The sequence below is a fragment of the Gambusia affinis genome, linkage group LG04 (assembly GCF_019740435.1).
Source record: "Gambusia affinis linkage group LG04, SWU_Gaff_1.0, whole genome shotgun sequence".
In the NCBI taxonomy this organism is placed as follows: domain Eukaryota; kingdom Metazoa; phylum Chordata; class Actinopteri; order Cyprinodontiformes; family Poeciliidae; genus Gambusia; species Gambusia affinis.
In genome coordinates, this window is record NC_057871.1 from 21,462,760 (window position 1) to 21,477,506 (window position 14,747).

The 14,747-nt window shown below is 40.2% G+C and overlaps 1 protein-coding gene across 1 annotated transcript; it reads right to left on the reverse strand.

Annotated features, from left to right (window-relative positions):
- Window positions 1-1,837: 1,837 nt before the first annotated feature.
- LOC122829637 (Na(+)/H(+) exchange regulatory cofactor NHE-RF2-like) lies at window positions 1,838-14,670 on the reverse strand. Its single transcript, XM_044114376.1, has 6 exons — window positions 13,084-14,670; window positions 10,806-11,123; window positions 5,084-5,269; window positions 3,293-3,446; window positions 2,996-3,216; window positions 1,838-2,924 (listed from the first exon to the last, which is right to left on the reverse strand). Exons 1-6 carry the CDS (start codon window positions 13,288-13,290, stop codon window positions 2,757-2,759), a joined length of 1,254 nt encoding a protein of 417 aa, XP_043970311.1. The 5' UTR covers window positions 13,291-14,670; the 3' UTR covers window positions 1,838-2,756.
- Between the last annotated feature and the right edge of the window lie 77 nt (window positions 14,671-14,747).

Below are 14,747 nucleotides of genomic sequence, written 5' to 3' on the forward strand. Positions count from 1 at the left end.
GGACGTTTTACCTTAATTCCACCAAACACTCAGCTTGTCATTTTATCCCAAAAGCCAAATGCTTGACAATAAAACCTCTGGCTTATAAAAACTTGCATATGATCTCAGTCCCATAGAAAAGTCGTGGTCAGCACGACTTTTCAGCACCGAACAAACCTGGCTCAGTCACGCCAGTTCTGTGAGGTCGGAGCGAGTCGAACTTCCACCGAAATGTTGTGAGAAGCTTCTGGAAGAAGAGCATGGCTCATGTCATGCTGTTTCAAGGCAGTGCAACAAAATACTCGAGAATTGTGTATTTTGAGCCTGAATAAAAGATTTTTAAAAATTGTCTTTGTTGTGTTGCCATTTATCGAATAGTGTTATTAAGTCTAACTTATGTGAATCAGGAAATGTTACTTCAGATGTAAATGTCAGATCAGACCATGAGAAAAACAAATACGTAGACTGCCCCATTTGAAAGTGATACTAACAATTTTGTGAAAATGACCTAAAATGAGCCGATAAAATCTTTAAAAAGTAAAACAGATCTACTGTGAAACCATCTAGACTGTGAATAAACAACCACAGGTGTCGAATATGGACACAATGTTACAAGAAGATCCTCTTGTTGTCTGCAGCTTGATGTAAGTTTTTTTTGTTGTTTTTTTTTTCCCCAGAAGCTTAGGGTGGAGTTTGGGTAGAGCCAGGTTAGGAAAGTCCCTGCATTCTTCCATTTCTGCGCTGCTATCACCATTTTGAAGCTCTGTTTCAGAGTAGTCTGTGCTACAAATCTGCACCCTGCAGAGACTGTGAGAAAGCTTCATGTTTTGAAAGACAAATTAGGCTGCATAAGCAAACAATCCAAAGCAACCTTGGCCTCTTCGTAGTACTTTACCTCCTCAGCTTAGAGGCACTTCCTGATGGTCAGATCGTGTGTTCTTTAATTTAAAATGTTGACAAAGTTATTTCCTGTATTTCAAAAACAAGCTATTTTGTTTTGCTTTTATAGCTTTAGACAAAAATTTGCTTTACTGGACTGAGGAGATAAAAAAAACTTCATAGGGTTATAAAAGTTGCTGACAACTTGACAGGAAGAAGATGTTGGAAATGACCAGGGATCAGAAATCGAACTCGGGTCGCCCCACATCCTCCATAGCATCTTGCCCCTGATGTACCACAGACACACACACACACACGCACACACACACTTACACTGAGGACAATTTAGAGACTGATGGTTCTGTCATGTTTTTCACATGCGGGAGGAAGCTGCAGCACCCATTCCGACTTCATTTGCATATTTTCTGAACATTTAAGTCCAACGTTTGAGATTCAAAATGTAGATTTAACATTTAGGATTTAGATAAGAATTCAGCATTTAAATTTAACATTTGCATTGAAGATTTGCTTAAATTTGATTCAACATTTGTTTCTTTTACACGACTACGCTTCATGTTTTTTTATGGGTCGTTCATCTTTTTAATCATGAGGTATTTTTTTTGTTTTTTTAAATCTCTGTTCCTTTATTTTTCCTGTCTTAGTGGTGCTATGCAGAGAAAAAAGCAAAATAAAAAACTTTACTTGGCTATGGCTCTAGGGCTTAAATTCAACATGTGTACGAAGATTTAATATTTGAACATTTAAGTCAAGTTCAATATTTTTGATTTGCCAAACTTATATGAGTTGTCGATATGCCATATTTTTAAACAACTTCCATCTCCAGTGTGACAGACATCTGCCATGTGTGAGAAAAGCGAGCTGAAGTGGAAAAGTGTCGGCTAAATGTTTATATTAAAACGGATCACTTGTTGCTCCATATTTGGGGAACTGCAGCCCTAAATAATCACGGCAATGCACACAGATTCCCAAAGTTTATTCACACTGTTAAATAACAGTATTTAACAGTATTACCATTCAAAACATACTAACTTAATGTAATCAGTCGTTATTTACTTTATAAACTAGAATAATATTCGTTCTGTGTGCACATTTAAAGTTACACAGCATCTATTACAGGAAAATGTTGCATTTGACATAAATCATAGGTTCTTCTTACCAACATATTTCAACAAAGTTTCATCTAAACTGATGCTGGAAATTTTCTGCTATTAATACAGCCGTTATACGACAAACATTGCATAATGTTGCATGCTTACTTCCTGCTTTTGTTATGAATGTCCTTCACATATCTTTACAACAGACTTACACAGTAACAGAAAAAGAAAATCAGCTGCTGACAGATTATAGAGAAAAACGGCAAACCTGAAAAATTCTCGACACAGATCAGGTCCTATAAGAAAGTTTCCGTGGTGCAGATGCAACTTATTTGAATATTCCTTTGGAAAAGTTTCTTCTGTTTGATGTCCTTGCAGTAAAGTTGTTCACATCACAAGATCAGCTCCTAATCCTGCAAGACTTTTGTGCACTAAAGCAGTTTTTGCATGTGCATCTGCTCTTTGTTGAACAGGAAATATGCTTATTGGAGTGTTAAAGCTTAGAAGCAGTTGAGTGATGAGTTGTAGTTTCTTTCCCATGCCAGCTTTAACACGGCATCTCACTGAACAGTCAAATGTTTTTTTTCTGTAACGCATTGCATGCACGGAAATATGTTTGCCTTTAGAGTTAACTGTACACATTGAGAATAATATTTGATATTATGGACTAATTTCACACTAAACAGTAACTACCTTTAATTTATATTTCTGTCCACACGTGTAGAAGATGGAAGAGTCTGTTTTTGGTATAAATAGTGCAGATTCATTAATAAAATTCTCGGTTCAAAAGTTGCTGAAGAGCTCCTGCTTCCTGCTCCAGTCCATAGGGGGCGCTCTCTTCTTGTTGCGGGTGGCGAGGACCTTTTGTCTCGCCTCAGCAGCAGTGGGACTCAGGCGCAGGCCGTTCTCCATGAAGGGGTCTGAAATGCGGCTGTCGTCATCTTCAGGAACCTGGAGTCCGTGCAAACAGGTCACGATTCGCTCCAAACTGAGAGCCGCTGTCGGCTTCATTCTTCACTCACCTGGAAGCTCATGTCTGAGCTGCTGATCTCTGACTGGGTGGTGGAGCTCCTGGAGGAGTGAGACGCCGAGCTGCCGTTGGCTCGGGATTTCGGAGACGTGTTTGCGATGCCCGAGTCTGTCAGAGTGACGCTTATGACGGGCGCGTCCGACGCGGGGAGCTCAGTGGTCGGGGACGGGGTCGGCGGGGTGCTTTCTGCCCGTCTTTCATCCACGTAGACCTCTGTAGAAGTGGAAGCAAGCACAGTTCAGCATCGTCTCAGTGGAGTTGCGTGTTAGAGCTGGAGGGTTTGGTTGACCTTTGGTGTGGGCGATGGTTGGGGTAATTCCCAGTCTGCGGAAGAGTTCATCTGTTTCCTGGTCGACCACCAGAAGGCTGACTTCATCCCCTCTGGATCTGATGAGCGCCACCACCTCCGAGTGCCGCAGACCCTTGGTGTTTACGCCATTTACCTGAGACACAGAAAAAAAGTCAAGTTTATTCCTACAGCACAATTCAGCAACAAGGTGGTTTAAAGTGCTTTAATAAAAACATAATACAATCACCAACTATGAAACAAGCAATAAATATTTCATTTTGTCAAATGCCTTCAGTAAAATCTTCACACAAAAAAAAAAATCACATCAAATATGCTGATCAATGTTCTAGTTACAACTAATCAAAGACAACTCTAAACAAGCCTGCTTTAGACTTAATTTAGATAAACTCTGCATATATTCAGTTTTCTAGAAGTTTGTTCTAGATTTGTGGTGCATAGAAGCTGAATGCTGCTTTTCCATATTTGGTTCTGGTTCTGGGGAGGCAGAGCAGAACCAGAAGACCTGAGAGGTCTGGAAGGTTGACACAACGGCAGATGGTATTTTTGGTGCCATGTCATTCAGTGATTTATAAACCAACAATAAAGTATTATAAAGTCTCTTCTCTGAGCTACAGGGACCCAGTGTTTGGACTTTAGAACTGGTGGGATGTGCTCCGGCTTCCTGGTTTTAGTCAGAACGCGAGCAGCAGCGTTCTGGATCAGCTGCAGCTGGAGGATTCAATTTTTTAGGCAGACCTGTGAAGATGCTGTTCTAGTAATCAATGTGACTAAAGACAAATGCACCTCGGTCTTAGGGGAATATTAGTTCTTTAATCCTGGAAATGTCCTTCAGGTGATAGAAGGCCGACTTTGTTATTGTCTTTATGAATTGTCCCTGAAGCGTCAGGTCTGAGTCCCCCTCTACGTCAGTGCAGATAAGGTTCTGTTGGAAAGGGGAAGGCATCACTAGTGGTGAAACACGAGAGGCAGGGTGCAGTGCTGCGCAGAGAGTGTCTGTGATTTGAGAGGAAGTCGCTTTGCATGAAGTCCTTTCCTGCGTCAGCTCTCTCCATTTCCGCGTCATTAACCGAGCTCTTGATGCAGATGAGAGTGAAAACAAAGTCTCAACTGTGCAACACCATGACTGCTACACAAAAACTGGCATACAGGACCCTTCAAACCTATTAGCACCCCTGGTAAGGATGAACCAAAGCCTTAAAATCATCTCTTTTTTCGCTGCCAATATTTTGTCCATTTTCTCAATAGGAAAATTTCACATGGTTGGAGCATAAAGAGAGAAACATTATGCAGGGGGCACAAGCTAAGTTTTTTTTTTTTTCTGTGCTACTTTTTCAGGACTGCACTACATGTTATCCAGCTGCAGTGTTTTCAGGATTTTCAGCATGGTGGCTGGTTTGGTTGGCGTTGGGTTCATGCAAGAATCTCCACTGAGTATAAAATCCACATTATTTTAACAGCATGAGCTTCCCATTTCTTAAAGAGTGGCCAAAAGGAAAAGTCCTCTGTGTCACGTTATATTTAGTCCCCATTTTCAGTGTAAGACAATATAAATTCAGTAGAGGCCTTTTTACCCATCTTTGCTGGACGTATCACTCAGGCTGGAGAGTACTGTGGATATCTATCCAACAATGTTCAAAAGAAATGCCAGAAAAATAAACAACATGCAACCCTGGGTTATTTATAAGACTAGAAAATATTTTTTCCTCCAATAAAGCACTTTTAAACCCTCCTCTTTTTTTTTTTGTAAGTAAGCACATCTGTCAGCTGTACCTCCACTAATCTGTCTCCAGTTCGGAGGCCAGCTCTCTCTGCTGGTGAGTTGGGGTCCACAGAGCGGACGAACTGGCCGCCTTTCTTCTTATCGTTCTGCAGGTTGAAGCAGTAGCCGTTCTCCTCCTTCACCAGGCGGCACAGACGAGGGAGGAGCTCCACCGTCGACTCAGGGATCGGCTCCACCTGCAGCGGATGGAACATCTTTGATGCTTAATGTCTGCAAATTAGTTTGATTTGAACCTTTAGGTATCTTTGTGTTGGTAAAACAAGAAGCTACAACTTATCCATATTAGCAGGAGTCTTGCATTACTTTTTCTTTGTTTTAGAAAACATCACATCTGGACTGGTTTAAATGTTTTAATTTAATTAACCCGTTTCCGTCCAGTTTTCAGGACAGTTGTTGCCTGGTAGATGTGCTGGTTCATGTCATTGACAGACAAAATACTTGTCAAGTTAAAGTTATTGTGAGTCAAAGAGATTTTTTTTAAATTATTGTTATTGAATAACTTTAAAAAAATATTAATCTTATTTTGATTTAATATTGTTGATGGTTCTGGTTTACAGTTCCCTGCAAAGGTATTGACACTAGTAGAACTTCTCCACATTTTGTCACATGATGATCTATTTTATAGGGATTGTAGTTGACAGATCAACGCAAAGTAGTGGATAATTGTCCATTTTATTCATTTATTGTAAAAAAATTACTGCCAGATGTTTATAAAATACTTTGTTTTGTTTGTCATATTATATTTGAGTCTCTCAATGGCCGTTCCTTGAATCTAGGCTCAACTTCTGCTTTCAAAATAGTGGATAATTGCAACTGAAATGACATATGATTTTCAGTTAAAAATATTGATCAGATAAAGAATATAAAATAAAGTTGGGGTACGTCTCTGCCAGCTCTATTGGCCTCAAAACTTTATTATTATTTTTTTCATACCTGTTCTTTGTTATAAAAATGTTCAAACTAAGTCAGGTTGAGTGAAGAGCATCTCTCATTATACATCTTCAGCTCTTGCTCGGGATTCTCAATTGGATTTATGCTCAGATTTTGACTGGACCGCTCTAAGACATGGATATGCTCCGATCTTAACCACTCCACTGTAGTCCTGTCTGCTTGTTTATGTCTTCTGAAGTGTCTCATGGCTTTTCTTCCAAAGTTTTCCTGCTACAAACGTATTCCCATCTACTCTGACCAGTTTTCTTGAAGACAAGCATGCTGATGCCTTTGCAATGTGTCGCTCCGGTGTGATGTCTTGAGATATGCAGGGTTAGTTATTCTGCTATAAATGACGTTTTACTCGTAGGCCAAATTTTTCAAAGAATTTTATATGGCTGTATCAGGGCAAAAAGGGCTGAAAACAAATGCACAATACATTTGTGACTTTTATTTGCAAAGAAAATATAGCAAGGATGGTTCCTTGCATCAATGCAGGAGGACAGACTTTGCAAAACTAAAGTAATAGATTGTGGTTTGTGATTATAACATGATGAAATGTGAGCTTTGCATGACACTGTGCTATCGTGGGATCGTTTGCTGCCAGGTTGACCTGGTGGTCACAAAGCTGACCGAAGTCGACTAAGTGGATCTGTCTGAGCCATTCCAGCTGATCCAGAGCTTTGTGTCCAGCAACAAGAGCTGACACTCTGCGTGACACCAGCCTGGACACCGACCTCCACAACAAGCCTCTTGCTGGGTGTGTGTGTGAGCCTGACATGCTGCAGGGGCTTTACGTTAGTCATCGTCCTGCAGGCAACGGCGCTTAGCGACCGTCTGGTGATGCAGCTGAGGATCTACCTTCACAGTGAACTGTCCTCAGGGCTGACGGGTCTATTTCCACCGTCAACAGCAGACAGAATGAAGGGAGAGTCTTTGTTGTGTGTGCATCTGTGTATCATATCAAGCGCACCGACCTGTTTGACACTTGCATTGTAAAGCTGCAGTTACGAAACAAAGGCTCTAAATGACCAGACAATGACATGCCTGCTTGTTTTCAGCAACCTGTTCATCGCGCTGTCCTGTGAAGTAGCTTCATCTGAACAACAAACTCAAGCCACACGCATGGCTCAGCTGTAAAGAGCTAATATGTTTTTTTTATGTTTTAAAAGAAAGAGAGAAAAAAAAAGCATTTTTAATACAGTATGTAGTCATAATAATCCCTTCAGTTATTGCTAATCATGACACAGAATAATTTATGACGGCATTTGCAGAGCCCTCTAAAAGTACACACACATTTCATCCACAAATTGCAACATAAGTTTATCTTCAGCCAACAGTGCTTTAAAAAAAATCAGCTACAGCTGATCCGGAACGCTGCTGCTCGCGTTCTCACTAAAACCAGGAACACAGAGCGCATCACCCCAAAGTCCTTCCACTGCCCTCCTGTTGCTCAGAGAAGAGACTGTAAAATACTCCTGATAGTTTATAAATCACTGAACGGCTTAGCACCAAAATACATTAAAGATCTGCTGTTGTTGTATCAACCTTCCAGACCCCTCAGGTTTTCTGGTTAAAGTTTACTCAGCATCCCCAGAACCAGAACCAAACATGACGAAGTAGCGTTCGGTTTCTATGCTGCACAAATCTAGAATAAACTTCCAGAAAACTGCAAAACTGCCAAAACACTGAGTCCCTTTAAACCATGGTTTGAAACACACCTGTTTAGAGCTGTCTTTGATTAGCAGCCAGTAACTGGAGAATTAGTTAACATATGTGTGATGCATTTGCTTGATGATTTTGATGACGGTATTTGACAAAAAAAAAACCACATTTAACCGCTTCTTTCATAATTGGTTTCTGTGCACTTTGCCTTGTTGGTGAAATGTGCTGTACAAATAAACTCGACTGAGCTTGACTACAACATTACAAGAAGGAATAGGGTACAGCCCCCTTTACTCTGATACACCAAAAAATTTAATATATATGTCCGTCTGCATGCAATATAATCTCAGGAAACATTCTCAGGTTTCTCATCGTTCAATCCATTATTTAAAACTAAGACAGAACAAACTCATACGTTTTATCGAGTGGAAAATGTAATAATTATAGAAAAAAAAACATGGATTAAAAAGAAAGTTTTAAAAATGTGTATTTCTTTTTCCTTTACTCTAATTTATTATGGAGTCATTGAACCAAGCCACATGGAAAACTCAAACTTACTAAATAGCTCAGTTCTACATAATCTTTGACCAAAACAACCAAGAGATATCAAATAAAAAGTATAAACACGAACAATTACTGAAAACGTCTAGGGATATGCATACGTAGTTATGCTAGAGGCAGTAGATGACATAACTGAGTGAGATTCGTGAGAATATGTGAGTGTGTGAGTCAGCAGTCTGGGGCTTTCTCAGCTGAGGTTTCGTTCGCCTGCTGACGTCATAACATCACGCAGCTGAACGTTCAGAGAGGTGAACGTCAGTCACAAGGCAGTGAAAGTGTGTGTCCTTTGTGAACTGGGATTAATTTGCCATTTTGGTTAATCAAAACGAGGCTCCATCCGCGCCTTCTCTTTAGATTACTGATTAAACACAAAGTATTTAAAGCAGGTGTTGATCGTTACACGACTGGTTCTGGTTGATCTGTTTTGCCTCACTTTCCAAGTGATCGTTTAACCGAAATGGGGACAGGCAGCAGTGATGAAGGGCGACGGAACAGCCTTTATTTACTCTGCTTTCAGCTAAACACATGGCCGGTTTGACGTGAACCGCTAACCTCGCATATCTGGGCCCGGTTTGTTTGGAGTCAAAACAACGAGCCGGGTCCGTGAGAGCCAGTTCTTGGTTATTCTGACTCCCAGACGTCACACAGGCGTCACAAGTGCAAATGCATACAACGCGCTGAATTTTAGGAATCTGAATGTGTCCGTTTGCCGATTTTTCAAAGCAAGTGGCACTAATCTGGCGGTTTCCCGTGACTGCAGCTCATTTCATTGTGCATGCGGTCAGTTCTGCATCCACAAGTCAGATGTCTTGTGATCGCATTTAATCGATCGACTTGGCTTTGTTGGATTTGATCGCTATCTCCCATTTTTCCCCAGACCACACCAAATGTTGCTCCAGACTCACCTGGACTCAACCAGTTTAAATACATCGTAACAGTTGTAAAAGCAGGTAACTGACAAGAAGAATTGCTGCAAAAGTGATGAAATAGCTCTGGAAAAAAAATTAAGAGACCACTTTCTCTGATTTTACTCTTCATAGATAAATGTTTAGGTAAAATGAACATTGTTCTTTTATTCTATAAACAATTAACAGCATGTCTCTGAAATTCAAAGCAAAACTTTAGCATTTATTTACAGAAAATGAGAAATGGTCAAAATAGCAAAAAAGATGCGGCGCTTTCAGACCTCAAATAATGCAAAGAAAACGAGTTCATATTCATTTAGAAACAACAATAATAATGTTTTAATTCAAGAGTTCAGAAATCAGTATTTGAGGTTTTCAAATGGTTTCAGTCCAGTGACCTCTTTATTTTTTCCAGAGCCGAATTTAAACTCCTAAATATCGTGGTTTTCGATTTCTTGCAAGTAAAAGTCTGAAAAGTGTGGCGTGCATTTGTATCTGCTCATCTCTATTCTGATATCTCTAAATAAAACAACCAAACGGTCTAACAAAGCCAGCTAATTAATGCAATTCAATTTCATCCAATTGAGTAAAACATTATTTGTTCCCAAGAGGCAATTTAAGGGCCCTGTGGAGCAGACATCGACACATTAAAAAAACAAACAAACAAACAAACAAACAAACAAAAAATATATATATATATATATATACATATATATATATATATATATATATATATATATATATATATATATATATATATATATATATATATATATATATATATATATAAAATTAGATGGAGGTATTTTTTGTTGCTTAGGAAAAGCTGAAAAAAACACAATTTAACTAAAAGTAAAAACAAAGTTTTTTTCTTCTAAGCAAACATCCTTCGTAGATCCCAGGTACAGCTGTGGAAAGGTTTAAATGGCGATCAGATTGTTAAACAAAACCCAATAAAATATCGAAGATCAAACTCCAAGATATCATCTGAGTTCTGAAGGAGCTGCACAGATTCACGTTTCATGTGGGGGAATCGTTTTCAACCCAAGAGTCTCATCTCTATGTTGAAGTGGAGAAAATAAAAGCTACTTTTTAATTTTTTTTTAAAAATGAAGTTCTACAAATTGCAGGTTGCATTTTCTCAAAGGTCATGTAAACGAACATGTGGAAAAAGAAGAAACAGACCCAAACAGAACATTCTAGCTTAGATGCAAAATGTGATGTGCTGGGAAAAAAAATAATACTGCATGTCATGGAGTATTATCAGATTCTCCTGAGGGAAGGTTTTCTTTTTTTTGAGCGGGGGGAAGAGAGGAGCAGGAGAATCATTTTTCTTTTTTTTTTTTATTACGAAAATAAACATTTTATTGCCTGGAATGCAACAGGCAATATTGTCTACTGTACAGTAAATGTGTCGTTTGTGGTTTCTATATGTAAAATTATCTAAAATCATAGAGCTGTATTTTATCATCTTCACAACTATGCGCTACTTTGTGTTGGTTTGTCTCATAAAATCACAATAAAATACAATTAAAATTGAGGTTGTAACAGGATATAATGGACGCTCGTTTTCTCCCCATTTTTTTCTTCTACATTTATTTTATTTCCCCTCCGTCTTTCATGGATCCACTTTCTCGATGGCAGTGCTTACCTCGGTGTCTGGCGCTGAGCTCGTCATCGTCGAGGCTCTCGTTTCTTTGTTTTCAGAGGATGCCTGAGGGGGCGAGTCTACAGCAGGAAAATGGAATAAGTGTCTAAGGTTGGATTTGAGAAACAGCGGGGAACCCTCTCTTGGTACGGGTGACGCTGAGGGCGTGGTGTTGGGGGACGGGCGTGGGGAGAGGTTCCCCATTTCAATGGCCTGGTCCTCTGTGCAGGCCAGGCCCTGGCTGCGCAGGTAGTCGTCCGTTTCTCTGTCGACTACCAGCAGCCTGGTGCGGTGGGGCGTCTCACAGATGCGGTTCACCACCTGCAGAGAGGAGAAACAAAGACGCAACAAAAAGAGTGACTTGATTAACACAGAAGCGTTGCGTTACACCCGTCGCGGTCATGAAGACGACCAACAGTCGCCAAGCAGACAGTTTGCAAAGTCATTTTTGGTGTTTGGAGGAGATTCACAGTGTGAAGTCTATGGATGAAGTTTATAAAGTTACAACAGAGAGACTTATCAACAGTATGGGCTGCTGCTGCCACAGCCACTCCTGAACCTTCAGACGCATCCTAACTGGACCAGAGACTGGTCCAGAGTCATCGTCTTAAATAAAAGTACATTTTATATTCAATTTGGAAACCAAGAGGAAGAGTGGAGACTGAGCCCCAGAATCCGCTTTTCTTGAAGTCCAGAGTGAAGATATTTCACCCCAAGTCAGCGATGACTTGGGGTGAAATATCTTCTTACTGGTTTTGGTCCACTGGTGTTTTTTGGAGTCCTCTGTCCATCTACCAGACCGGACAAACGAGATCCAGAAATGAAACTGAGCCTTAGGAGAACCTCATTTGAATCTAGTAATCTAAGCCTTGTGGGAAGGGATATTAATCCAAAATAGATGGTTAATTACCGCTAAAATAATGTGAAGATAAGTATTTTTTTTCACGTAGGACCAGAGGTGGGTATAGTACCCAAAAATTTTACTGGGCTTGGAATAGCACTACTTCTACATATTTTTACTTGACTAAAAAAAAGCAGCCATCCTAGAAATTACTCAAGAGTAAAAATGTATTTGAGTAAGAAGTCTACAAGTATTTGATCAAATCATCAATCACTGAATACTTAAAAATTTCCCCACCAGACAGCCCAAAATACAATATTACGTGGAAATTTTGGTATTTTTAAAAGACCAAAATGAAAATAATTCATATATAAATAACGTAATTACAAAATAACAAAATCAGACAAAAGAAAAAAATTTTTTCCCAGATTGTGAGGAATTGTTTTTTTTTTCTTTGTGTTCATTTAAGTTTGTGTCTGAGTCTCCGTGATGTCCTGTCTACCTCTTGATTACACCTGTGTCTTGTTTCCCCTGATTGTCTCCCTGCGTATTTAAACCCACCCGTGTTTCTTGTTCTTTGTCGGGTCCTTGTCTTGTCAAGCTGTCTAGTCTGCTGTCAGATGTCTCTTGTTTTCCAGTTGCTACCAGTTTTGAGCCTCAGTCTTCCACTCATTCAGTGCTGCCTGGATTTATGGATTTGTGTTCACATCATCATTAAAAACATCAATGTTTCACTCCAACCTGGGTCCTCAGCGTCATCCTCACCACCTCTACCACCGCAAGTCATGACAGATCAATTTCTTTCAATATAAAACTTAGGAAACTTTAACAAAAATCCCCCCCAGAAATCCGAAGTTGGTCAGTTGGACAGTTTCTTTGTCTTCACAATGAAATCAGTTTTTTAAAACTTCTCAATGGTATTTTTTGGGTTATGTTTTTTTTTTTTTTGTCAGATTTTTATTTGAAGATCTAAAACATTTTTTCAAAAGCATAAACTGAGAAATTCGCAATTGGGACATTTTATTCACGCTGATAGCGCTATACATGTGTTTTACTTTTTGAATTGAATTGTCTCTTTTTTCTGATTATGATGATGATGATTAAGCATCATGTGCACAGTTTCAGCATTTTGTCAGTCTGTTTTGCGTCAATTGAAATTTTAGGCTGCTGCAGAGTCCGCTTACATTTCGGGCCTGGAGCTGATTTAAAAATAATTAATACGGTATTTGGCTCTCCCGGCGCCTGCTGGCACATAACGCTTTTGTGTCATGACAAAGACGAGCTGTGATTTCCATTACACAGGCTCACACTGACCCATATAGGGCCGCCCTCGTCTTCAGGCAAGAAAGAAAAAGTTGTCCAACAGGTACATAGTGCATTGTTCCTCTCCTGGCTCATCTTTGCGTAGAAATGTCACGCAGTGTGCAGTTAGTCACTCGCCTGATGATGACTTTCTTTTTCCACGTTCTCCCCGTTCACCTCCACCAGTCGATCCCCCGGCCGGAGCCCGGCCAGGTCAGCAGGGGAGCCAGGCTCCACTGTGCGGATGAACTGTCCGCCTTTCTTCTTCTCTCCGTGCAGGTGGAAGCCATATCCGCGCTGTCCTTTGATCAGAAAGCAAAGCCTGGGTCTCAGCTCGTTCTCCATCCCGGTGTGTGAAGGTGGAAAAAAAGAAAGAAAGAAAGAAAAAAAAACTCAAAGTGCGTCCCAGGAATAAACGGGTAGATCTTCTCCAAGAGCTTTGGGGAGTTTCTGGCTCCTAATCCAACGCGCTTCCACTCGCTCCAGAGACAAAAAGCTCATCGTCGTTATTCGGCATCATAAGAATCCCGTAGTAATCCACAAAAACCTGCAGAGTGCAAATAAAAATATGGCAAATGCCTTACCCCTCACTCAAATAATAATAATAATAATAATAATCTGGGGATTAATCCATTTTTAGGGCGCAAACGCGAGCGCGCAAAGTGGTGCGTAAAATAGCTCTAAAGGGGAAACACGGACACGTTAAATCCCGTCCATCAGTATAATCCAAGAGATCAGAGATTAGAAAGCCGGTCCACGCACGTAACACTTAATTCTCCTCGCCAGCGGGGGCGTGTGTGTCCTCCTGAGCGACCCGGAGAGAGTGGGGAAGCGTCAAGAACACACGCCACTATCCCCCGCAGCGCACACCTGGAGACAGAGCCCCGCCGCGCTGCAGGCTGGCAGGACAGCAGCTACTGTAAATATATAGGCGGGGACACTTATTGTTGCCCCCACGCCCACCTTGGAGCGGGCAAACGTCGCCCTGAGCGGTGCGGCTGAAACCCGACAGGCTGTGACCTGAGAAATCAAATCTTCCCCATCAGACCTCTGCCTCCGTATCTCTGCTGCAGATCACCAGCAGAGCGATTGCGTGAAAGCGGGGTGTGATGCACGTGAAACAAAAGCTTTTCCGTGCGATTGTCCGTGCGTATGTGCACGGAGTTCATCATATATGTTTGAGAACATCTCGCCTTCCTTGATTTGACTCAGATGCAGGGAAGATGAGAAGTTTGCATTTTTGCAAATGAGTAAAAAAATCCCCCAAACAAACAAACAAAAACTTCCTAGACCTTTCTGAGTTTGTTCAACCCTGTTGGGTCATATTCCCACACACAAACAAGAGAGGAGTGTCTTTAAACCTTAAAGTTGTAGAAAATCAAAGGTGATGCTGCTCCATTTTCACTGAAGTTTTCCTTTATAATTGCTTTAAGAAAATAGTGAAAAATACAGAATTTCTAATCTTGTATAAAAAAAAACCCAAAGAGAAAAGCTAGAGTTTTGTTTGTTATTGTGTCTCCTGCTGCTTTACATGTTAAAGCTTCTGGTATTGTATCCTAATATGTTGTGCATGACTATATTTCTGAGAGCCCAGAGTCCAAAACAATGAGCAAGATACTAAAAGCTGATGGTGAAATCAGTTAAATTAAAACTGATTTAAAATTTTTCTGTTACAACTTAAATGACAAAACTTTAAGCAGTAAAACAACAAAACAAAAAACAAAAATTCAAACATGGCGCTACAAAAACTTCAGTTCTTACTTTATTTATTTGAGTTGAAAAAATAAAACAGTACAAAAATA

Coding starts and splice junctions, on each gene's coding strand:
- LOC122829637 (XM_044114376.1), bottom strand. CDS start 13,290: ATGGAGAACGAGCTGAGACCCAGGCTTTGCTTTCTGATCAAAGGACAG. Junction 3,447..5,083: donor CTGGAGACAGATTAGTGGAG/GTACAGCTGACA, acceptor TCTGTGTCTCAG/GTAAATGGCGTAAACACCAA. Junction 3,217..3,292: donor AACCATCGCCCACACCAAAG/GTCAACCAAACC, acceptor CCACTTCTACAG/AGGTCTACGTGGATGAAAGA.